General features: G+C 42.1%; 1 protein-coding gene across 1 annotated transcript; it reads right to left on the bottom strand.

Annotated features, from left to right (window-relative positions):
• Positions 1-8,003: 8,003 nt before the first annotated feature.
• Positions 8,004-9,005, bottom strand: LOC102918902 (olfactory receptor 2A12-like). Its single transcript, XM_076542456.1, has one exon. It carries the CDS (start codon positions 9,003-9,005, stop codon positions 8,004-8,006), a length of 1,002 nt encoding a protein of 333 aa, XP_076398571.1.
• Between the last annotated feature and the right edge of the window lie 18,323 nt (positions 9,006-27,328).

The following is a 27,328-nucleotide window of genomic DNA, read 5'->3' as shown; positions in this document are numbered from 1 at the left end:
AGTTTGGGCAAGTCTGGGCATGACTCAGAAGGGGTGGTGGGGGGGGTTGCAGGATTTGTCCCTGAGACATGTGTGGGGCTGACTGAGGCCTTGTGTGTGCTCTTTCCCATGTCCCTGAATGAGGGTGGTGTTGATTAATGCCCTTTGTTGGGAGAGACACCTGTTTTGCCCCATTCAGAGAACTGAAACCTAAATTCTGTTGTAAAAGTGGGGAAGTTTAAACCCTTTACTAAAGACAGCCTTTTCTCAAAGAACTCATGTTTAATCCAGTTGTGCTATCAGCCCAGAAATCTTCGGTATCCAATTTTTCAAATAATTTGCTTCAGGTATCCATGAGTTCTGATAGTTTCTCCTGAAAGACTACATTTCTCAGCTTCTCTTTCGGATCACAAAAGTCATTTCTGCCCCTTTAAGAGACTGAATTCCACCTTTCCCCTGTAGGCTTTTTGACCAATTCACAAGTGTGGGTAACAAAATGCTCCCTAAGATAGGAGCAAGCCTCTCTTTCTTCCTCTCCTCTGCCTCCCTCTACAGGTGCTCTTACTAATCTAACAAGTTCAGCTCATATTCAATGCGGTCACACCCAGCACACTGTGGATATGTAGGTAGGAAATGCCAGCACTGCACTGAAAGAAGCGTCCGTTCACAGGAATACGTATTTTCAACTCTGACCTCGGGTTCAAGACAAGCCTCATTATTGGCATTAGCATCCCTTTGAGCTGTTTTATGAATCATATTCCTTCTTGTATGCATCAAAACTCATACTGAACGATGAGTTCTGGCTGCCTTTGTCTACCACTTACACACACACACACACACACACACACACACACACACACACACACATGCTACTTTGTGCTTTTGAGACAGGATTTCACTATGTAGCCCTGGGTGGCCCAGAACTCACTGTATAGACCAAGCTAGGTTCAAACTCAGAAATCTGCCTGCCTCTGCCTCCTCAGTGCTGTGATTCAGGGTGTGTAACACCCAGGGAACATTCTTAAAGAAATATTGTCTCTCTCACTCTGGCTATCTGGACTGTTAAAACAAGGCACCCAGGGAATTAGAATTCCCCCCAGGAATTTCATATTGAGAGAAGAAAAAGGCTGAAGCCTGGCACCAGTCAGAGGGGAAGCCTCACCTCTGCCCTCCAAAAGGGATTCCATGCAGTTCTGACAGCTCCTTTGGCCACATTTCAGGAAAGACAGGAACAGACACAGTGATAGTCAGTGATAGGTGGGACCATATACTGACCAGGATTGCCTAATTATGCCTTCTGCTGAAATTTTACCCTTCCTGGGCCACAGAGATGGCTCAGTAGGTAAAGGTACTTGCTACCAAGTTGGATAATTAGAATTTGATTGTTGGTACCCTCTTGATGGAAGGAGAGAAATGACTCCAACAAGTTGTACTTTAGCTGGGTGGTGGTGGCACATGCCTTTAATCCCAGCACTCGGGAGGCAAAGGCAGGCAGATCTCTGTGAGTTTAAGGCCAGCCTGGTCTACAGAGCAAGTTCTAAGATAGGCTCCAAAGCTACACAAAGAAACCCTGTCTCAAACAAACAAACAAACAAAAAATGTGCTCTAACCTCAATGTCATGGCATGAGCACTCACTCCCCCGCCCCCACACACAATCGCTCTCAAGTCAAGACGCTGTAAGCTGTAATTAACTTGGGGTCGGGTGGGGAGGGGGAGCTCTGGATCTCTTTCTCCCTCTCTCCAATATGGCCACATTGAATAAATCTCCTTTTCACTATTAGTGTGACTCTTTTAATTATGTTACTGAGGCTGAGCCTGACTTGTTAAGGCAGCCAGAGTCCAGTAACAAGATTACTTCTGTTAGAGTAATAATGAAAGGAAAACTCCTTCTAGTCAAGAGACTATAATCTTTCTTGGGTGGAGATCTAACATTGCTGTTCGATAGGTCAATCACCTGACCAAAGGACCATTCCAGGAAGAAGGGACCACCCCAGGAGGAAGGGACCACCCCAGGGAGAAGGACCACCCCAGGGAGAAGGGACCACCCCAGGTAGAAGGACCACCCCAGGGAGAAGGATCACCCCAGGAAGAAGGGACCACCCCAGGAGGAAGGACCACCCCAGGAAGAAGGGACCACCCCAGGGAGAAGGGCCACCCCAGGAGGAAGGGACCACCCCAGGGAGAAGGACCACCCCAGGGAGAAGGACCACCCCAGGAGGGAGAGATCACTCCCAGGAAAGCAGAGCAACCCAGTGCAATGTATGCTAAGAAGATGGGTGGAATAATTATTCCTTTAATGAGATTCTGTACTTTTCCTTCCCACCCACCTCCTAGCATAGTCTCTACAAGTTGCTTTGAGTCTCAGAAGATTCCTTGTGTCTGTCAACCTTTTAGAGTCAGAAAGGTCTGACTTTTCCTTTTTTCTGTATCTTTCTTTCAGATGCTGTCCAGAACCTAAACACCCCTTTTCCGATGTTTTGGGCTTCCTTATTCTTTCCCTAAAGTCCCTTCTGCCATGTCTTGCATGTAGTGGACTTCCATGGTTGCTTAACTCAAATGGCATGGCTTTTTCCTTCTCCATTTCCTTCCTCTGGGCAGCTGAGCTTTACAGCCCTCCTGCCCTGGGTGTTTTTTCTTTAAACTCTAATAAAAATCTTCCTCTAGTGTCCATTTGAGTCCATTCTTAAATTCTTTGATTAAAGAGACTAAGAGCCCAGGAGGGGATCAGGATTCCTGGGAACACTTGTAATTTGTAACACAAAGCTGAGAGAGCAAAAAGTAACATAGTAAATTTTACTTGACTGAATCTGTCTGACTGGACTGTTTCAAAGAACTGATGATCAGCTTACATCTTTCACACACAGACACAGACAGACAGACAGACAGACAGACAGACAGACAGACACACACACACACACACACACACACAGAGAGAGAGAGAGAGAGAGAGAGAGAGAGAGAGAGAGAGAGCCACCATTCATCTGTTTTCTTTGAAATTAGAGAGAAACAAGTTAATAGGCACTCTAATTTAGTCAATATATTTATATTAAATAAATTTAATTGTTCATCTTGTGTTAAGCAGTTAGACCAACTATTTAAAGATCTGATGTCCTCTAAGAGATTGTCCCAGACAGGCAGATGGCTCAGCAGGTGAAAGCATTTGCTGTCAAGCCTGACAACCTAAGTTTGATCGCCAGGACCCATGTGGTGTAAGGAGAATTGACACCTGCAAGTTGCTTTCTGACCTCCACATGCATGCCATAGCACTTGAACACACACATGCACACACTCTCTCTCTCTCTCTCTCTCTCTCTCTCTCTCTCTCTCTCTCTCTCTCTCTCTCGTGCATGTTGGGTCCCAGCGACATTCAAATAATGGGAAACAGACCACCAAAGTCTATTAACCAGAAGCAAATGTTATTCCAGACACTGCAGGGCAGAAAGAAACTTCCAGCTCACAGGGGCCACAATCATAGTTCAGGCTTCTGACACCATGACAATGGGAATAGGTTTTGAGTCTCTTTTTATAGTGAAAGACAAGCGCCAGGTGTGGGTCAAAGAGATTTTTACAATCTTGAGTTTAGGTCTAGAGTCACCCTATATTTTAAGAGTTACAATTTTTGTTTACAGGGTCTTAGTTTAAGATATTTGCAAAAGCCTGAAGCTGTCTTGACACAGCTGCTTCCCCCATATCTGGAAAAAATACAAGACAATGCAAGGCAGAGGGTCACGTAGAGGCAACAGTTAGAGGTCAAAGGAATACATGGAAGGAGGTCATCACGTAGAGGCAACAGTCAGAGGTCAAAGGAATACATGGAAGGAGGTCATCACATAGAGGCGACAGTTAGAGGTTAACCTTGGTCCACAGTAGCTGTCAGCTCCCATCTTCCTAGAATATGTGCAGGCTTACACATTTTTATATTTACAATTTTTATATTTCTGGGCTCTTCACACACTAATACAAATAAATCTTAAAAACATCTTCTTTTCTTGTATAATCCCATTAAGATTTCTGGGAAGACTGTGCAATCGTTACTTGAGCAGAAACTTTCTCCTAATTAATCCTCAGGAGATGGAGTTCGCTCTGCGCCCCTCCCGTCACCCTCTCCTCGGTGTCTACTGTGGTCCTTGTTTTCCCTTACACACATATCTGTTAAACTGGTTGAGACTCTGTATCCACATTTCATCACTAGCTAATCCACACTTATTTTTGATGTAGTACACTATTTGGGCTAAACAAACAGGAGAATGAGTTACTTTTTACAGAATTAAGTACAAGTTTCAGTAGCTTCTCAAGTGTATTAACAGTCAGTATAAGAATTTGAATTGACTCAGGGGCTGGAGACGTGGCTCAGTGGTTAAGAGCACTGGCTGCTCTTGCAGAGGACCCGGGTTCAATTCCCAGTACCCGCGTGGTGTTTCACAATCATCTGGTCCCAGGAGATCTGATGTCCTTTTCTGGTCTCCACGGGCATCAGGCATGCTGTGGTACATTGACATACATGCTGGTAAAACACCCAGACACATAAAATAAAGATAAATAAGCTAAAGAAAAGAAGATAAGTTTTATATATTTGTTCTTCACGTGAGGTTAGGGAACTAACAGGCAATGAGAACCACTGGAAAGCAGAAGAATCTGTGCTCTTGGGACTTTTATGTAGCAGCAGCCAAATGTTTAGCCCCACTGGAATTGAAACGAAACTCTGGGACCTAGAAGAACTCCATAAAAGAATCATTGGCATGGTGAGCTCAGGCTGTGTCTGAAACTGGTTCACATTGTATAAACCAGTGGTCTTTCCAGCTGTGCACTGTGCTAGGAGACTCCACTGCACAAGCAGCTTTTGATTCCATTTTGAGGGAGAAGGATGACTACAGCCCCTGGGTGGACCCAGAGACTCCTCCATCTGTCGTGTACCACCCACTCAGTACAGACTGGTGACTGACTTATTCCTGAGACTAGGAAGGGAGCCACCCTGTAAGTTTGTTGGAGAGAATTGGGAGTGTCAGGACACGTGGCTATATTACAATCATATCAGAAAACTAGGCCCGTGAACTTATCAGACACACCAGAACAAGGAAAGAGTTTCACATTCTCACCTGGACCCCATAAAATGATAGACACCTGGTAATGGGAGAGCATGGCCACACACCAACCTATGACCTGATACCTGCTGTGCAAGTCAGGGGCAGGAACTCCCTAGTTGTCCCTGGAGTTTCCAATTCGTTTGATTTCCAATTCGTTTGATGAGGCCTGCTTACCTCTCTGCCGTTTGCCCTCCTGGACCTGGACCTGACCCCCCCTCCCCCCGTTCCTGGCTCCTGACACGTTTCCTAACATGAACAGGTTTGGATGTTGGCCTTAAGCCAAACTCTGCAGCTTCTCCCTCGGACCTGACTCAGCAGCTCCAGCAGCCCCTCCCAGCACTGGTCTGGTTCATTATCTTATCAATATCAAAAAAGACTCTCTGCCACTTCTGAAATCCCTTGAACTCTCAGCCTCTTAAGGTTGTATTCATTCTATAACCCACAGACATGCTTACAGATACGCAGACATATTTATTGTGTGCTATGGGCTTGTGATCCGAGAGTTAATATTGGTAATTAATATTGGAATTTTAAAAAGGATGAACAATGGCTGGTTGATATTCATTGAAGGCCTGCATTTTTCTGAAGAGAAACAAAAGAGGAGGAGTGGATGGGGGAGGGGGAGAGGGGCAGCAGGGGGGAGGGACTGGGAGAAGATGAGGAAGAGGAAACTGGTCGGGATGTAAAACAAAAAATTAATAACAATAAAAAGGATGAACAAAAAACTATAAATAATATATTGTATTATGTAAAATAACATATAATATATATAAATAATATGTCTAAAACAATATATTAAAATATACACATATGTGACATATTCATATAATGCATATGTATATAATATATATGTATACATACATATTCTTTTGAGACAGGGTCTTACCACACAGCCCCTGTTGCCCTAGAACTCCCTATGTAGCCTAGGCTACCCTTGAACTCACATAGGTCCACTTGCCTCTGTCTCCAGGTGCTGGGAGGTGCCTCTGCCTCACTCCACTATTGCCTTCTGTTTCTACTCTTCTGCCATTGAACATGGAAATGTAACAAACACTCTAACATGGAAACAAACCAAGAGTTTTGGAAATTTTAGCCCTTGATCCCTTCATGGAAATCAGGGAGGTGCTGCCAGTGAACTCCTGGTACAGACGGGCAGTGTCTAACTGGAGACACCTGGTTCCTTAGGCTCTATATTTAATGATAATGTAGATGTAAGATCTATTATGAGGTGCTGGAGGGATGACTCAGTGGTTAGGAACACTGGCTGCTCTTCCAGAGGACCTGGGTTCAATTCCCAGCACCCGCATGGCAGCTCACAGTTGTTTGTAACTCTAGTTCTAAGAGAGTTGACACCCTCACACAGATATATGTGCAGGCAAAACACCAATGCACATAAAGTAAAAATAAATAAATAATAATTAAAAAAATCTATCCTGAATGTACTGCCTGCCTATAAAAAGGAATATTCACTAGTGTGGAAGCATCAGCTGCCAACAGCAATTAGTAAGACAGTAGAAAGGGGACATCTTGTCTTCAGAATAATGACAACAAGTGTTTACTTTTAAAACAACGTGCTTATCTACATGTATATCAACTTTCCTGATTTTTCAAATAGAAATCTTTGCAAAAAGAATGGCTGAATCTGGAATTAAACGTATACTTTGTCTCCAAAATTAGCAATATTACAACAACCAATATATAGACTTTTAAAATATGTACTTGTTTATATATCATAACCAATCTATTTAAGTACATATAAGTAAGTTAATAACATTTACCCTTACTTGTTTTGAGCTATCATCCATGTGAAATAAATTAAAAAGAATATCTTTTAAGTTTAATATATATACATATCTATCTATCTACATTCATGTGCATGTGTGTTTGTTGGATGTGGATGTACACATGTGAGTGCTGTACCAAGACAGGCCAGGAAGGAACATCAGTTCCTATGGAGCTAGAGTGACAGATCACTGTGAGCCACCTGATGTGGGTGCTGGGAACCTAACTTGGATCATACTGCTTCATAAAAGCAGTGTGTCTTTCTATTTTAAATTTAAGGAAAGCACACACTTTTTCTAAAATAATCCAAAGCAGAGGACATTTAAACAAACAAACAAACAAACAAACAAATAAATATGAGGATGGAAGTCTATGCTCCTTTAAATGTGCTCATCGTTGCAGTCTGGCACGCAAACTATCTTGGATTCAATATTCAGCATCACAAGATGTCTTTCATTAGTAACTTTTACATAGTTTCATCTTGTAACATTGAATCACACACATGTTGTGTGATTTTCATTGCCTTTAATTCTGGAAGAGCTAGGATTTATTTTGAGATTGAGTTCCTCAACAAAGCGCAGCTGATTAGGGACCAGGAGCCCAGCACTTGTCACAATGTGAGGTTTTATGAATAGAAAGAAAGTTGAGCCAACCCCAAGTGTGGTGGTACACAACAATGCCAGCCCTCAGGAAGCCAAGGCCAGCCTGAGCTATAGAGTGAGCCAGTGTTTCACAAAACCAAAATGAGGGAAACACAAACACACACACACACACACACACACACACACACACACACACAGAGAGAGAGAGAGAGAGAGAGAGAGAGAGAGAGAGAGAGAGAACTATAGAATAGAGAATGTGGTCAGTGACAACATTGTTGACATGAAGTTCATGTGCTCATGTATATTCTTAGTTCTTATCCATATTTGATTGAGCTGACAGATGACACGTTGACTCCTTATTAATGCACATCAATATTTTCCCATAGAAGTGACAAATATGAAACAAAAAGTTTTGGGGGGGGGAATCTGTCAAAATATGAGTCTCTTCATCAGCAGTTCTGGCAAGCGGAAATTGCCACTGGTGAGGTTTAGTCTCACAGAATGTGGGCGTGAACCTGTTAGGCAAATGAATACAATGCTCTTCTCCTGAGGGTTCTAGAATGTGATTCTTGTGCCTTTTTTGTACCTCTCAATCACTCTCCTCATGGCACTCTGCACTTCCTTGTTCCGCAGACTGTAGATGAACGGGTTCAGTGCTGGACCAATGACCGCATAGAACACAGAGATCAGCTTGTCTCCCTCGGCGGAGTAGAGGGACTTGGGCCTTAAGTACCTGATCAGCCCTGTTCCGTAATAGATGGTCACCACAGCCAAGTGTGAAGCACACGTTGAAAAGGCCTTTTTTCTGCCCTCAACTGAGTCTATTCTTATCACAGCCACCAAGATGCGAAGGTAGGAGAGGACGATCAGGAGGAAAGGGAGTAGCACTGTGCCAGCCCCTCCGATGGCCATCGTGGCCTCCTGCAGAGATGTGTCTGCACAGAACATGTGCAGAAGGACAGGCAGTTCACAGAAAAGATAATCAACAACGTAAGGACCGCAGAGTGGAAGGATTACGATGTAGAGAGGTATAACTGAGGCACAAAAGCCTGTGACCCAGACTGCCACTGCCAGAGCTGTACACACCGCCCAGCTCATGATGAGAAGGTACCTCAGCGGATAGCAGATGGCCACGTAGCGATCTATGGCCATCACTGCAAGGAGAAAGCACTCAGTTGACTCCAAGAATAGAGTGAGGTAGGTCTGAGCCAGGCAGAATGGGTAAGAGATGACCTTCCTGCTTGCAAGAAAATTGAAGAGCATCTTTGGAGTCACAACTGTGCTGAAGAATCCATTGAGGAAAGCCAGGTGGCAGAGGAAGAAATACATGGGTGTCTGCAGAGAGGAGTCTAGAGCCACTAACGTGATGACAGCCATGTTCCCCAGACAGTTCGCTAGGTAGACCAGGGAGAAGAAGAGGAAGAGGGGAATCTCAGTCTGGGGGTGATCAGAAAACCCCACAAGGACCAGCTCAGCTATGGTGCTGGAGTTCTGGGGTCCCATGCCTGCTACTGAGCCATCCCTGTTCGAATGAGAAGAAATCAAAGGACCCCACATGAAAACTCTTAGGTCAGGTCGGCTCCCTTTACGTTGCTTTAGTGCTGAAGGTGATGCCTGTCCTAAATTTAAATGATGGCCTCTCTGTGAGACCCTTTCAGACACAAATGGAGCCCACCACTCCCCTAACTATGACTGACCATTTTGGGGAAATTACACAAGATCTCGTAGTTCCACAGAGATAATTTCGCCATTGCTACGTCATATCACACAGACCACCCCTCTGTGGTTCACTAACTGCACCTTTGAATGAGCTGCCTCTTAAAAGCCAGCAGGAACTTCAGTAAGATAAAGTGACTTGTCGGACATCATGAGTAAAAATGGGAATGTTGAAAATAATCCCATTCTCCTTCAATTAGGCTGGTAATTGATATTTACAAAGTTCATTGAGCCAAACAAGGAATTTAACATTCCAAGTCTATATAGACAATAGGTTTATACAGATGGAATACTACAGGTAGTATTTAAACTGGTTAACCAGGTCAGGATTAGCAAAAACAATACAGTTAAGTCACCCAGACTTCTGGCTTTCAGATTTCTAGTCATGGTCTCAGAGAATATAGTTGTCTCAAAGACAGAGTTTTCTTATTATATTTGAGTTGGCATGCAGTACACTGTGTTTCATCAGGCATTTTCCTACACACTTTGCTCTTATCTTCCTTGCTGACTCCACACCCCCTCACTCCCATCTGTCTGCTCCTCACTCCCATCTGTCTGCTCTCCCTCTTCCCCACATAGTCCTCCTCCTGCCCATTTCCTTACCCTTATGCATTCCATTACCTTCTCTTTTGCTCTCACTGCCTGAAGATCTCTTCTCCCCTGCCATGGTCCATGGTCCCCTTTCTAGTTTCATAAGTACATCTATATATTACATACAAATTTAAATCAAAAGTCTGCATATAAAAGAAAGCCTGTACTATTTATCTTTCAGAATCTCAATATTAAGATTTTGTTTGTTATATTAAGCACATTGTAAAATAGTCTTTGCAGGGCCATTCTTCCCAAATGCACACTTAGAAGCAAACACCTCTTTAAGAACATATGAATTAAGTTTCTGAATGTGCGGAAATTCAAAGGTCTAAGCTGGCTCAGTAACGTGTAGAATATCACACAACACAGGTGCAAAATGCTAGCTTTTGTTGACATAGCAACACAACAATAAAACATGATGATTCTGGGGATATTTTCTGCATAGAAGTCTGTCAGTCATAAGACACAGAGCCCAATTTTCACTCAGTTACGTCCCTCCCACCTCAACACGGCTCCTGTCTCCACTCACTCGCACTGGCTGTGTTTCCTCTTTGTCCTGCCAGAGTTCTCCGTTTTCTTACTTCCTTGTAAGAAATTTCACATAAAATGCTTTCCTAGATTTTTCTAAAAAACTACTCTCTCCCCCAATGTTTTTTGAAGAGAGAGAGAGAGAGAGAGAGAGAGAGAGAGAGAGAGAGAGAGAGAGAGAGAGAGAGAGAGAGAGAATACCCTTTGAATGAGGAGGATGAGTTCGGCAGAGAAAGGCAGTTGACATACCAGCTCAGCTCCCTGATGCTGGGAAATCCATCAGTCTGTGCTCAATGTTGGCAAAGTGTAGATGAAATTTTCTGAAAAGGACCAGTTTCTTGGCTCTATCTATAAAGGAGGCAGCATCAGAACCACAACCATCTGCCAGCATGAGAGGGCATGTGTAACACACTCAGAGTCTCTCTTCTCTCTGTACCATGTGCTGCTCGGCTGTAATCACAAATAAATGGATCTTGTTCCCCGAGCTCCCATGATTTTATCATAATAGTTATCCACATTCTCTTTATCTCCTTTCATACTCATCTCAACTTTATATTTACCAGGATTTTCCTGAAATGAAAATAAATAAAGTTGGTATCTAGACATAAATCCAGACTGGAGATGACTGAGTTTTGTAAAACCCATTAACAGAGAAAAGTTTTAGGTGGATCCCCAAGGGAACCAGTTACTTCATGCAAGAAAAATAAAAAACAAATTAATTATTTTCCACTTACTGTCAGTGGCAAATGATTCATTAATGCAACTTAAAATTTCCCACTCATGGTGACATAATGAAATTGCATTTCTTCTCTGAGAAAAAAATCTCAGCTTGGGAGTTTAAGTGGACAACTAAAAGCATTGTGTTCTTGACACCCTATTTTTCTTATTTTGTATTTTTGGTTTTTATTATAATTATTCAGTTGTACGTTTTGCAGGGAATCTGTGGATTTCACTGTGATCAGCCCAGACATGCATGCACACACTGTGCTCTGAACACATGTGTCCTCTCCTGTCCTCTTTCTCCTCCCTCCTCCCCTTTGTCCCTTTGGTCCCCTTTCATTAACTTAACAGTCTATCTTCTATTTCCAATGATCCTGCATATGAGAAGAGATGTGATGCTTTTCTGTCTAAGTCTAGCTCATTTCACTTAAGTTGACAATTTCCATTGCATCAAAGTTTCTACATATGATAAGATTTGACTCTTTACAGCTGAATGCTCCATAGAATGTATACACCACATGCCATTATCCATTCATCTGTTGATAGGCAGCTAGTCTGATTCTAAATATCTATTGTGAGTAGTGCTACAATAAACATGGATATGTGAGCCTTCATCCCCACAGGTATGCCCCAGGAGACCCACAGCTGGATCATATGGCAATGCTGTTTTCAGTGTTTAGAGACGCCCCTTACTGTTTACTACAGTGGCTGCACTAGTTTCTTCTACCTCACGGATTCTTATGTCTGTCACTTCTCATACCCAAGAGTGCTGGAGAGTGGCAGTCATGCTCCTTATTTCCTTTCTTTAAATTTTTGGTTATTTCAGTATTTCAGATTTGTTTCGTGTGTGTGTGTGTGTGTGTGTGTGTGTGTGTGTGTGTGTGTGTGTGTGTGTGTGTCTCATGTATGTGGAAGACAGAAGAAGGCATCAGATCCCCAGGAACTGGAGTTACAGGTGGTTGTGAGCTGCCTAATGTGGGTGCTGGAAACCAAACCAGATCATGTGCAAGAGCAGCGAGTGTCTTAGTAACTGAACCCTCTCTCCAGCCTTCTTCCTTTATTGATGTTTGAATGTTCTGTCTCCTGACCTTTCCCTCTCTCCTTGATATTCCTTTTTCTGCTTGATCTCAGCTACTCGTGATGCTTCTCTCTATTTTATTTAATTCATTGCGCCTTCTGACTTTTCTATTTATTTAATTTTTCCTTATCTCCATTTCTTGCTGAATTTCTAGTCATGGTGCTGACTTCATCCACAGTGTTGACCTCATCATCCATGGTGCTGACATCATCATCCATGGTGCTGACTTCTTTATCTATGGTGCTGACATCATCATCCATGGTGCTGACTTCTTTATCCATGGTGCTGGCTTTGTCATCCCTGATGCTGCTTCATCCATGGTGCTGATTCATCATCTGTGATGATGACTTCTTTATCCATGCTGCTGACTTCATCCATGCTGCTGACTTCTTTATCATTGATGGTGATGACTTCACCCATAATGCTGACATCTTCATCCATAGTGCTGACTTCTTCATCTGTGGTTCTGACATCTTCATCGATGGTGGCAAATTCTTGGTTCCTTGTGCTGACTTCTTCATCTATGTTGCTGGCTTTTTCATGCGTTTCTAACTTTCTCAACTAGATCCTGAATTGATTTCTTTACTTCATTCATTCTTCTTTTCTTTATATCCTCTTTGGAATAACTTGTTAATTTTTAGTTTTCATGTAACTTTTGTAATTCTTCTGGCATTTTACACACTTCAGTAACGGAGGAATTAAGATCTTTTTGAGAAGTCTTGCTTTTTTGTTTGTTTGTTTCTTGTTTTCTTGTGTGATGATTTGCATATCTTTTGGCTTGGTTATCTCCAGGTTTTAAGTATCTTCTTATCAAGGAGTCTCCCCTTAAGGACTCAACTCCCAGTATCAACCAGAGAAAAGAAAGAAAACTACCACAACAGTAACAATATTAAGTTGAACAATATATAAAAATACACTCACAACTAATTACATCATAGTAACATATTATCAATAACTATAGAACACAAATGGTAAACAATAATGAAAATTGTGCTGCGATGTTGAAAGTTGTTTAGGGTAAATGTAGAAGTAGGTACCTGACTAAGATAGCAAGAGTGGAGAAAGCACAGAAGAAGCAAAGTAAAGGACAGAGAGGGACACTTTGAAGGAAGGAGAGAATAAACAGCAAGAGATAAAAATCAACAAAATCCTCAATAATAAAATAAGTGTATAAAATAGTGAGATAAATGTAAGAAAGAGAATAAAAATTAAAAAACATAAAAGCTGTTGTGGAATATTAAAGGTATGTTACATTCTTTTATGCTGTGAAATATTTGTTTAATGGTGCAAAGATGTGTTGCATTCTTTTATATTGTATTTGTTTAACTCTGTGAAACTGTGTTGTTTTGCCTGCCTGAAACACATGATTGTTCTAATAAAGAGCTGAATGGCCAATAGCTAGACAGGAGAAAGAAAAAAAATGGGGCTGGCAGGCAGAGAGAGAAAAGAGAAGGAGAAAAAGAGAAGGAGGAGCAAGAAAAGAAAAGGAGAGGACACCTGGGTCCAGCCACCCAGCTACACAGCAAACCACAGAGTAAGAAGTAAAGAAAAGTATATAGAATACAGAAAGATAAAAGCCCAGAGGGGATAATTTAAGAAAAGCTGCTAGAAATAAGCCAAGCTAAGGCCAGACATTTATAAGTGATAATAAGACTCTGTGTATTTATTTGGGAGCTAGGTGGCAGGCCCCCAAAAAAACCAAAGAGTAAACAACAACAACAACAACAACAAGCTATCCTTTCAGTATTAATATGGGGACAGCAGAATTGCTAAGCAGGCAAATGAACCTTTGCTGAGCCTGATGCCATGTGTTTGATTCCTGGGACCCACAAGTGGAAGGAGAGAACTGACCTTCATGTATCTACTATGACACATATAAGCACCATATCTCAATACACGATAAACAGCAAGGGGTAAAAATCAATGAAACAATTAGAAATAAGATAAAATAGATAGAACACTAGAAGTATGACTGTGTATGGACATCCATAGCCAATGTGTCCCTCAGTGGTGTAAGACTGAAACCTTTCCCATTGTGATCAAAAGCAAGAGAAGAATCCAAATGGAAACTGGGAACATTTCTATTATCAGCCAACTGAAATGGGATTCTGAATTAGCTGTTTTTCTTGTTGCTTTCATCTGAAGTGAGAAACATCCAACAAATCCACTTAAGGAAGGAAGAATTTACTTAGACTTTAAAGTTCAGGGTGATTCAGTCCATCATGGGGGACAGAGTACAGGCACAGGAACACTGGGGGGGAGGGCTGTTCATACTGCATCTCAAATCAGGAAGCAGCAAATAGACAGGAATTGGGACAACTGGACGGCCAAACTTCAAGGCCTGTTCCCAATGACCCACTTCTTCCAGCAAGGCTCCACCCCCTCAAGTTTCCACAACAGTTATCTAGGATCCCTTAAGACATCTGTCTTAGTCAGGGTTTCTACTGCTATGATGAAACACCATGACAAAAAATGCAAGTTGGAGAGGAAAGGCTTTATTTAGCTTATACTTCTATATCACTGTTTATTGCTGAAGGAAGTCACGACAGGAACTCAAGCAGAGCAGGAAGTTGGAGGCAGGAGCTGATGCAGAGGCCATGGAGGGGTGATGCTTACTGGCTTGCCTCCCATGGCTTGCTCAGTCTGCTTTCTTAAAGAACCTAGGATCACCAGCCCAGGGGTAGCCCCACTCACAATGGACTGGGCCCCCCATCAATCATGGATTAAGAAAATTCCTTACAGCCAGATCTTATGGAGGCATTTTCTCAGTTGAGGTTCCCTCCTGACATAAGACCAGCCATCACAATGTCCACGTAATTTAGCATGTATTTTTCTACTTCTGGTAAACTCCACTGTGATTTTCACCAGGAATTTCATTTCATGTGTCAACATGTTGAGGAGCGTCAAGATTTAAACAACATCAAGTCTTCCAGGCATGAATATGGATGTCTGCATTTGTCCATCCTCATTAACTTGCATCAAATGAGTCCTTTAGTTACCAGTGCAGAAATCTTCTGCTTCATTGTGAAAATTGTTATAAATGGCATTGTTTTCTTATTTTTTCCCATTGTTCATTGATAGAGTCTACAAATCCTACTAGTTATCATGTGTTGACTTTGTACCCTGCAATTCTGTTGAATTTGGTGACTGTGATAGGAATCTACTGTGATCTCTAGTGAATAGATAGTAGCTCTTATGATTTGACTGTGAAGTGTCCCCTCAGGCTCACACTTGATCCTCCGCCAGTGGCGCTGTTTTGAAAAGTCACGGAACCTTTAGGATGCAGGAAATTGTGCCTTTTTTACTTATTAAAGTTTGCTTTGTGGCCTATAATGCCATCAATTTTACAGAAGGTTCTGTGTGCCATTGAGAAGAATGTGTGTTCCCATCTCCTGGGCAGAAAGTCCTGCAGGTGTCTGTGCGCACTCCATTCCCTTTACGAATATGTAACAGTTCCCTTTCATTCTCATGATTAGCTTCAAAACCTTCGGTATCATTTATAAGAACGGCTCTCCCAGCTTGCGGGCAGCTTCCACTTGCTTAGCTTGAGTTCCGACCTTCCACTCTGCTGTGGTGCCCTGCTGTTTGCACCTCGGTTTATAGATGCCCTTCAAACCCGCGCGCGCGCACATGTTTCTTGACCATGCTTTCTAATCTAATTAGTCTGTATCTGGTGATTGGTGAGTTAAGGCTATTTGCACTCAAGGTTGGAACTGAGAAGAGTTTGCTTCTGCTGGGATGTTGTTGTTTGTTGCTCTGATCGACTGGTTGCTGTTACTTTTCTCCCTTCTCTGGTAGTTGATGTTTGGCTGCTTTCCGGTCTGCCGTGCCAGATATGACTGGTTATTTCCCCATCCTCCTCCGTCCTTCTGCTGCTTTCATGGGTTGCATTGTGCCATGTATTTGTGAGAAACTGTCTCCCTGGCTCCTTCCTGGTCAGTATTCTTGTAAGAATATTCTGTCGTGTTGGCTTGGTTCTCGGGAGTTCCCTTAACTTCTGTTCGTCTGGAAGTAATTCTTCCTTCTCTGTCTATTTTAATACATCATTTTTATGGGCAAACTTTACATGGTGCAAACAAGATTTAATCTGAACATATACATCATACATGAATTAAGCCTACAGGCATTTGCTAAAAGATTTAAAGATAAATCCCAAGTCTGTGTCTAATGACAATAATGTGTAGTATTTACTATTAGAATTATTGTTTTTATTTTATTATTGTTGTTATATATAATAACTGTGTGTTCATGTGTCGTTATTTCATATTTCAATGTGGAATAAAGTGTGAAATACTAAAAATGAGTAGTTTGAAGACCAGGGAAAGGCCCTGCAGCTGGGTGGGCGCTGGGACTCCACAGCTGTGATTCTAGATATGGCCAGCAGAGGGCAACAAGCCTAAGAAAAGGGTCCTGCAAACCTAAGGGGATCTCTCGCTCACTTGCGTCAGGACAAGGAAAGAACAGATCCGGGTGAGGACGCTGGCGTGGTCAGCAGCGGAGAAGGGCCATCGGTGGAGGAAAACCCTTAGGACGGGGTAGGGGTAGTGGGAGGCTGAGGCTATCAGACATGCATTACCGACAGCGTGTACAGCAGATTTGCCCGGCTTCTGGGGGATCGTGCATGGTGTGGTGATTCGATGTCTGCTACTCCGCCCCTGAGGAGTTAAGGCTGGTGAGGTAGTCAGGGGTGGGAAAGCCAGATAAGGACAGGGGTTGGGGTGTGGACTTAATCAGAGGTTCGGTGAAGGAAACAGAACCATCGCTAGCCAGGGTTTTAAACTAGGTCTGAACAGCACATTTTTTTTTTTTTTAAAGGCAACATTATATAAACGAAGCAAGAAGAAAGGGTGTGTACTGGATAGCATGGAAACCCAAACTCACCTAGCTTCATCCCCTCATCTCCACCTCGGCTTCTCCAGGGGTTCCATGCTTCAGCCAGCCTTGGATTGTGACTGCCCCAGGGGTCCAAATATAATGGCCTAACACGTTATATACACATGCCTGATTCGCATCCTGCTGGTTCTGTACTTAAGTACCCTTGTACATCCTCTCTCTCTGTGGAAATTGTGAGTCTCTATTCATCTATTCACCTTGATGTACTCACCTCCCTGCCACCTGCAGAGCAGAGACTTGGCACAGGTCAGAATTGTAAACACACACACACACACACACACACACACACACACAAACACACACACACACACATTTTCTTTTTTGGTTTGGTTTTTTGAGACAGGGTTTCTCTGTAACAGCTCTAGCTGTCCTGGAACTCTCTCTGCAGACCAAGCTGGCCAAAACAAAAACAAAACAAAAAACAAACAAACAACAATAAAACAGAACCAGCAGGTCAGACTGCCCTATTTAAATTCAGCGTCTATCAATACCCCCCTGCAGCCAGGCTGAGGCACTTTCCTCTGGAGGTAGTGCCCTCCCTCCTGGGCACTGTGTGACCTGTGTCTCTGTCTCCCTGCAGTTTAATGGGGCATGAGGATGCACTTCTCACTCCTGCCAAGACAGAATCATCTCATCCTTAGAGGTCTCCCCTTCTCCCTCATCTTCCTGGGACCTCCACATAGGCTGGAAGACTCTCAGGCTTATGCCAGATTCATTTGTCTCCTTCAGCAAGGCTGAAGCGAGGGGTGTCCCTCGGGGCTCTACAGGTTTTCCATCATTCCGCTCTGATAGTCAGACAGGCTCACTCCAGGGCCACAACACAGCTGTTACCCTTGGTCAGGTCCTGCAGTTGCTGTATTAGGTGAGAGATGGTGCCATCACTCACAGCTTCCAATATAAGCAGAGAGGGGACACAGCTGTGGTAGGAAGGCTTCTGCCATTGACATAAACTTGATCTTCTCCATGGAGGGCAAGGGCAAGAAAAACGGGAACAGGAAGTGAGGAGGAGAGACCCAGATCTTCCTCCCCTTGCTGTAGCTGAACCAATGAAGACCTTATGTCTAGAGAAACCATTGACATCACCAAGTCCATCTCCCAGTGGATGCAGGAATTCCCTCACTGCACCCCATGTCTTCACTCCCCATTGGTTCAACTGGCTCTGGTGCCTGGAACAACATTATCCTACTGTCTTATACATCTTCTCTTAGTGGTTCTGGAAGATAGATTCCTGAACATGTGACTGGCTGTGTGACCAGGGCTTCCCTTGAGTAACAGAACCAGGGGCACCTATGCGAATAATTAGAAAGGGGGGGCAGGGGTTAGCAGATTGCTTACACCACTGGGGCTGAGTCCAGCAATGGTCATGTGCGCACTGGGGAAGCAGAGAACAGCTTAGCTGCTTATTCTGAGAATCTGGACCCCTCATCAGCCCACACCGAAGGGACTCACACAGAGTCCCTGGAATGGAGTCTGTGTCAGCGGGAGAGGCCGTAGCAGCAACAGATACCAGAAGAAGGGCTTACAGAGTACATTGCTCTGTGCTTCCTACTTTCTTCCTTAAGGGCCTCCAGCCCAGACTTCCCACTCTCCTGGAGACCTCGAAGACTGGGAGAAGTCCAGGTAGGCTTCCTGTCCCCCAACCTTCCCACTCTCTCACTATGTCAGCACCCCCAACACACTCTATCTCTGGTCCCACGCCCTTCTACTTGCTGTGGTCCAGCCTTCAACAGGGGCAGACTCCTTGCTCTATCAGAGACCAAGAAAACTGGAAAAAGTCCAGGTTAGGCTGCCTGACCAATAACTCACCCACTCTCTCTGCCTCTGCCCACTCTCTCCTAGTCCCCCACCCTCCTAGTCAGAGCCTCCAACTGAGGCAGGGACTCCCTTGCTCTACCAGAGACCAGCCCATCCACCAAAAGCCCAGCCCCCAACTGAGGTAGAGACCACACAGACTGGGAGAAATCCAGGTAGGCTGTCTGCCCACAAAACTCCCCCACTCTCTCAGTATCTTGGCACCCCCCCCCCCATCACAAGTCCTGTGCTGTCTGAGTTGCCTTGGCCCAGCCTCCAAGTTGGGTGGAGAATCTCTGCTCTAATAAAGACCAAGCAGACTGGCATAAGCCCAGGTTACACAGACCAGAAGACCAAAGAGGAAACATAAACCAAGGAACAAAACCCTTATCCAACAAAGACAAACTCAGAAATTGGTACCTAGACCTTTAATTATCCCAAATCCAGATTCCAGATGCCAGTTTAAGAACACAAGAAACAACGGCCAAGTTAATATATCACCACCAGAACCCAGCTATCCTACCTCAACAAACCCTGAACATTCCAACACAACAGAAGCATGAGAAAAAGACCTTAAAACCAACATTATGAAGATGATTGAGTTCCTTAAGGAGGGATTTAATGCCTTAAGGAAATTCAGGAAAATATACACAATTGGAGGAAATTAATAACTCCAATAAAGAAAGTTAAGAAAAAGCAAACAAACAGCTAAAGGAAATGAATAAAACTTTTCAAGACCTAAAAATGAAAATAGAAGCAATAAAGAAAACACAAACTAAGGGAATTCTGAAAATGAAAAATCAAGGTATGAGAACAGGAACCACAGATGCAAGTATCACCAACAGAATACAAGAGATGGAAGACAGAATCTCAGACATAGAAGATATGATAGGAGAAATTGATACAACAGTCAAAGAAAATGTTAAATATAAAAAGTTCCTCACACAAACCATCCAGGAAATCTGGTACACCATGAAAAGACCAAACCCTAAGAATGATAGGACTAGAAGAAGGAGAAGATACTCAGCTCAAAGTCTCAGAAAATATCTTAAACAAAATCATAGGAGAAAAATTTCCTAACATAAAGAAGGAGATGCCTATAAAGGTACAAGAAGCTTATAGAACACCAAAGTAGATTAGACCAGGAAAAAAGTCCCCTTCTGCATAATAATCAAAACACTAAACATAGAGAACAAAGAAAGAATATTAAAAGCTGCAAAGAAAAAAGACCAAGTAACATATAAAGGCAGGCCTATTAGAATTACACCTGACTTCTCAATGGAGACTCTAAAACCCAAAAAGGCCTGGACGGATGTCTTGAAGACTGTAAGAGACCACAGATGCCAGCCCAGACTACTATACCCAGCAAAATTTTCAGTCACCATAGATGGAGAAAACAAGATATTCCATGACAAAGTCAAATCTAAATAGTATCTATCTATAAATCCAGCCCTACAGAAGATGCTAAAAAGAAAACTCCAACCCAAGAAGGTTAACTACACCCATGAAAAGACAGGAAATAAATAACCTCACACCAGCAAATTCAAAAGAAGGAAAGCTTTCTCTCTCTCTCTCTCTCTCTCTCTCTCTCTCTCTCTCTCTCTCTCACACACACACACACACACACACACACACACACACACACACCACAACACACTATCACCATCACTGCCAACAACAAATTAACAGAAATTAACAAACATTGGTCATTAATATCTTTCAATATCAAAGGGATCAATCCCCCAATAAAAAGACACAGGCTAACAGAACGATTGCAAAAATAGGATCCATCCTTCTGCTGCATACAAGAAACATACTTCAACATGAAAGACAGACATTATCTCAGGTTAAAGGGTTGGAAAAAATATTTTTCCAAGTAAATGGGCCCAAGAAGCAAGTGGTATACCTATTCTAACTAATAGCTAAAAAAAAAAAAAAAGACTTCAAAATTAATCAATAGAGATGCAGAAAGACATTTCATGAAAGGAAAAATTCACCAAAATGATGTTTCAATTCTGAAAAACCATGTCCTACATACAGGGGCACCTACATTTGTAAAAGAAACATCATTAAAGCTTAAATCACACATTAATAGTGGGAGACTTCAATACCCCACTCTCACCAATGGATAGCTCACCCAGCCAAAACCTAACAGAGAAATATTGAAGTTAACAAGATGTTATAAACCAAATGGACCTAACAGACATCTATAGAACATTTCACCCAAACTCAAAAGAATATACCATCTTATCAGCAACTCACAGAACTTTCTCCAAAACTGGCCACAAACTCAGTCACAAATCAAGTCTCAACAGAGAGAAGGAAGTTGAAATAACCCCCTGTATCTTATCAGACTACCACAGATTAAAACTGGATTTCAACAACAACAGAAAGCCTACAAACTCATGGAAACCGAACAACTCTCTACTGAATGCAAACTAGGTCAAGGAAGAAATAAAGGAAGAAACTGAACACTTCCTAGAATTCAATGAAAATGAATGTGCAACATACCCAAACTTATGGGGAACTATGAAATCAGTGCTAAAAGGAAAGTTCATAGCACTAAGTGCCTTCATAAAGAAAATAGAGAGATTTCATACTAGCAACTTAATAGCACACCTGAAAGCTCTAAAACAAAAAGAAGCAAACACCCAAGAGTAGACGGCAAAAAATAATCAAACTCTATTTTATTGAGATCAATAAAATGGAAACAAAGAACAATACAAATCAATGAAACAAAGAATTGGTTCTTTGAGAAAACCAGTTAGACAAATCCTTATCCAAACTAACTAAAAGGCAGAGAGAGAATATCCAAATAAAATCAGAAATGAAAAGGGGGACATAACGTCAGACACTGAGGAAATCCAAAGAATCATTAGGTCATGCTTCTAAAATTTATACTTCACAAAATTGGAAAATTTAAAAGAAATGGACAATTTTCTTGATAGATACCACTTACCAAAGTTAAATCAAGATCAGATAAACATTTAAATAGACCTACAATCCCTAAGGAAATAATAGTCATAAAAGTCTCCCAAACAATAAAAGCCCAGGACCAGACAGTTTTAGCACAGAATTCTACTAGACTTCCAAAGAAGAGTTAATTCCAATACTCCCAAATTATTCCACAAAATAGAAACTGAAGGAACATTGCCAAGTTCATTTTATGAGGTCACATTCACCCTGATACTCAAACCACACAAAGACTCAATAAAGAAATAGTATTACAGACCAATATCCCTCATGAACATTGGTGCAAAACTTAAAAACCTAGGACAGCTAAAATAATCCTGTACAATAAAAGACCTTTGGAGGTATCATCATCCCTGATTTCAAGCTCTACTATAGAACAATAGTAATAATTGCACAGTATTGACATAAAAACAGGATTGTTGGAGCCAGAGGGGCCAAGGACACCACAAGAAAACCTACAGAATCAACTAACCTAGGTTCATAGGAGCTCACAGAGACCGAATGAACAAACAGGGAGGCCTGTATGGGACTGACCTAGGCCCTCTACATATATGTTATGGTTGTGTAGCTTGGTCTGCTTAACAGTGGGAGCAGTCTAATTCTGCAGTCTGCTTTTGGGACCCTATTCCTCATACTGGTTTGACTCTTCCAGCCTTCAACTTGATGTGGCATGTTTGGTTGATATCCATGGGAGGCCTGCCCTCCTCTAAATAGAAACAGAAGAAGAACGTATGGGGGGATGAAGGGAGATGAGGGGGAACTGGGGGAAGAGGAAGGAGGGGAAACAGTGGTTTGGTTGTAAAATAAATTATATATACATATATATAATCTGAAAAAAAGAACCTCCAGCCTATGGCATGATACTGCACACATTTAAGCAGTTGTCCTTCTCAGTCCCTGAGCTACCATCTCATATGCCAGCCTTCTGTGGAAGCATCTCCACAGACAAACAGAGCTATGTTTCAGCATCTCTTACTCCAGTCAAATTGACAACGGCGACCAGCCATTAATCTCACTGTCGATATCTCAGCCTTTCTCACTCTGATGGTGAGTAACACATTGTGCAAGTGTGTACAATGGCACTAAATAAAAGAAGTGATGGCTCATATAAGAGAAGGGATTTCAAACTCTTATCATGTCTCACAACAAACACGGAGGGCATAAATTCCAAATACACTAGCCACATGGATACTGTACATGTGCACTACAACACTGGCAATAAAGAGGGGAAGTGATATCTAAAGTGACCTGTAGCAAGAATTCTAATTGGTCTTAATAATAAAAACCCAGAGTCAGATATCAGGGTGAGAGCTGAAAGATTAGAGAAGCAGAGCAGCCAGCCACTAGAAAGACTTCTTATCTCTAGAAATCTTCAGACTGTAAGGGCCAAGCTCCTGTCTCCACCGTGTCTTATCACTTCCTCTCTCTGCTCAGCCATATATATCACTTCCTGTTTCCTCCTCCCAAGTACTAGGATCAAAAGCGTAAGATCCCAAGTGCTGGGATTAAAGGTGTGCGCCACCACTGCCTGGCCTCTAGTGATTAACTCCATTCTGATCTCCAGGCAAGCTTTATTTGTTAGAGCACAAATAAAATATCACCACAGTGACCTCACACACTCAGACATTGGTCACCCGGAAGTCCTCATGCTGACACAGTCTCCACGTGCTGGCACCTATGGCCAGAGACCATCTCAATCAATGTCTCCAGATGAACTCTGCAGGGTCAGCCTTAAGCTACTGACCCAGCACGCCCTAACACACCACTTAGAGTCTCTCTCTGCAAAGGTTTTGGGCTCTGCATTTGACTACCAACATAGATTTGTCTGCTACCTGCTGGTACAGTCTGAGACTGCTGTGAGCCTCTACAGGTGGTCACAGTGGGGATGCCAAGTCTTGTTGATGGACAAACAGATCTTCTGCATCTGAAGGAAGGAAGAGAAAGCTGTGGTGAAGTGTGGGGACCAGTGGTGAGCTTCATATGCAGCTGGGTTTTGGTCAGGATTGAGAAAGGAGAAGTGTAGGGATGATTGACAAGAGAAGTGGCCAATAGGGAGCGCAAGAGTGGATGATTGGAGGAAATAAGCAGCATGGGAAAAGCCATGTCCTCCCCAGCCACAGTCTACTCCCTTGTGAAAGGTCTTACCAACTGGAATCCTGCCCACCCTGCCTCAGCTCTCTGGCCCTACAAATCATTCCTGGGAAGCGAATCTATGATCCAGAGTTCATCACTGATTTCATGAGCCCAGGTAAAAACTATTATGACTTTCAACCACCCCCCAAGAGTGGCCATACTGACCCAAGTGGATCTGGAAGGCATCACACCCTGCATCCCCATCCCCTCTTCTGTGTCCCCATGGCCTTCCTTCTACCCTCTGAGAGCTGTGTCTCCCTGGGCAAAGCCTTGCCAAACCCCTGTGTCTGCACCTGAGCTCTCTTTCTGTGAGCCACACCACAGTGGTCAGGTGGCTATCACAGGTTTCATGTGACAACAACTTAAGGGGATCCTAGTTTCGCATATCTGGTTCCAGCCCTGGACTGCCATGTGAAAACATTCTTATAGAAACTATAGACCAGTGGTTTTCAGCCTGTGGGTCACTACCCCTTTGGCAGTTCAATGATCCTTTTGTAGAGTTTGACTAAAATCATCAGAAAACAAAGATAATGACATTATGATTCATAACAGCAACAAAATTACAGTTATGAAGTAGCAATGACATAATTTTATGGTTGGGGGGGTCACTACAACATAAGGAACTGTATTAATGAGTCACAGCATTAAAAGGTTGAGAACCACTGCCATAGATACTTTTGAGAATGTTCGTGATTTAAAAGCTATGTTTCCTAAATACCTACTTATCTTGTAAAGCTGCCTCCTCCTGTCCCCCTTTGGCAGGAGGTTTGACGACTCATTTAACCTCACTATCTTTGCTGTTAGGGTCAGGGTTCTATTTCATCTGGACTCCATCTCAGTAGTTACACATCCAGAAATTTACTAATTTCCATCACTTGTCACTGAGAGGCTGAGTTCTTACTTCTCACACTGATAGCAATGAGTGAGAAATAGGGCCTGGGGACATAATTCAGTGCTCCTCTCCAATAAATGATTTTTAAAGGTCGCAATTACAAAAACTGTCACAATTATAAAAATTATCAGGACATAATAAAGGTAAAAAGATGAAAATTGTGACGTCAAAATTCAAAATGTAGGGTTATTGATGGTTGTTTTTGCTCTTTGTAGGGCCCATCACCAAGCTCCCAAATAAATCACATACACAGAGGTTTATTCTCACTTATAAATGCCCAGCCTTAGCTTGGCTTGTTCTTGCTAGCTTTTCTTAACTTAAATTATTCCTTTTACCTTTTGCCTGTAGGCTTTTTCCTTTTCTTACTCCTGTATATCTTACTTTCACTCTTACTCCATGGTTGGCTGTGTGGCTGAGTGGTTGGCCCCTGTAGTCCTCCTCTCCTCCTCTCGCTGCTTCTTTCTCCCTCCTCCCAGATTTCTCCTTCTATATATCCTCTCTGCCTGCCAGCCCCACCTATCCTTTCTGCTGCCTTGCTATTGGCTGTTCAGCTCTTTATTAGACCATCTGGTGTTTTAGACAGGCACAGTAACACAGCTTCACAGAGTTAAACAAATGCAACATAAAAGTAACACATCTTAAAATAATATTTGACAACATTTCCCCCTTTTGGCTAAATAAAAAGAAAAGTTTTAACTTTAACATAGTAAACTACACACAACAAAAACATCAATATTCTGTCCATTTGTAGTTAGCATATTCAGAGAAAATAATGCATTATCTATCCTATCTTAGTGAATTCAAAGTTTTTTTAGTGGTTTTTCGAGACAGGGTTTCTCTGTGTAGCTTTGCGCCTCTCCTGGGACTCACTTGGTAGTCCAGGCTGGCCTCAAACTCACAGAGATCTGCCTGCCTCTGCCTCCCGAGTGCTGGGATTAAAGGCGTGCGCCACCACCGCCCGGCCGTGAATTCAAAGTTTTACACCTAACTTACTTTCTAATATAACTAAGGAAAACTGTAACTATAACTATCTAGTCTTCAACTCTATCAAGGACCCAGAGGATGTAATATTATCTAACAACAGAGACATTTGCTGTCTAGACAATCACCCAAAGTTCCTCTGAAATCCATCTTCAGCCTACAGGCCCAGAATTTCTGGCAAACTTCTCAGTGAAGCAGTAAATCTGAAGGACTGTCTTGCCTTCTATTGCCAAAGTTTGTCAGTGGCTTTCTGCTGTGTCTTTCAGAATATCTGACAGACTCTTCTATGAAGCAGGAATTTTGAAGGACCTTCCTACTTTGTTTTGGCAAAGTTCAACAGTCTTTTTCCCGTGTGTCCTGCATGTCCAGTCTGCACAACACATTGTCAGCAGTCAAAGGCAAGAGAAGTTTCTTTGCCCAGTGGCTAACCTTGACACAATGAAAGCACACTCCACAAGGAATTTCTTTGATGCCCATCATCTCTGAAGTAAATTTGTGCTGCCAGGAGCAGATGCATTTCACTGTCATGAAAAAAACCTTAGATTAACAAAACATTTTAAATGCCATATGCTATAGGTCTTTGAAGTATTTGTAGACCCTTTATCTAAAATATGTTTCTATATGATCCTGAAAGCATACCTAACATATCTACAAATTTGATTGTTAAAAATGACTACTAACCTATGTTTCTAGATTATCCTAAATAGTTTACAATAATAACTTTCAAAAACTAGAATTTTACCTCATATTTTTAAATAAACTGTATAGGTATAATACCTTAAGCAAGTGTTGAAATATATATATATACAATATGTTGTAATAAAAATAACCTTAAATTTTTATCAATATACAAAAATCCCCTAAACAAGAACAGAAACATACATACAGTATGTTGCAACAAAAATTACCTTAAATTTGTATCAATATACAAAAATCCTTACAAATACAAAATATTTGAGATCAGTAGTTGTCCCTTAGTTTATAGTTTATTCAATAATCTACCCTATTATTTAAAGTATATTCAATAATCTACCCTTCTATCTTATTCCTATATCCCCTAATTATAGCAAACATCCATAACCTGCCAAATAACCAACAGCCTCCCACAACTCAACTCTTGGGAATGTGGACATTGTTTTCTCCAAACTGCTTCCTGCTGTCTATGGATGATACATTAAGGGTCCCTGAGAAAATTTTGAGATAATGACCAAGTCCTGGGAAGACCAGCAATAACCTTTGCTGATAGATATCACCTGTCAAGTTTCAGGAGGTCTCCCTTGACCAAACATGATCTATATTATTCTTGAAGGGATCCATACCCTCTTGTCTCCTGTGGGAACAAAGCTCAAAAGTATTTTTGATTTCCGTTTGACAAATATATTTTTTGACTTCTTTTTTAAAATTAAGATAGTCCTAAAGTATCTAGGTTGGTTCAATTTTCAGTCCAGTTCACAATTCCATCTCTCTTAGCCACTACTGTTTGCTTATCAACATTAAAAAAATTCAGAATCAACACAATAACATACAGGATCTAGACTCCCTGTGTATTTTCCATCATTACATGGCATTTTCTTTTATATTACT

The sequence above is a fragment of the Peromyscus maniculatus genome, chromosome 8 (genome assembly GCF_049852395.1).
Source record: "Peromyscus maniculatus bairdii isolate BWxNUB_F1_BW_parent chromosome 8, HU_Pman_BW_mat_3.1, whole genome shotgun sequence".
NCBI classification, from domain to species: Eukaryota; Metazoa; Chordata; class Mammalia; order Rodentia; family Cricetidae; genus Peromyscus; species Peromyscus maniculatus.
Note: the sequence above shows the minus strand (reverse complement) of the source record. Positions and strands in the feature narration are given on the sequence as shown.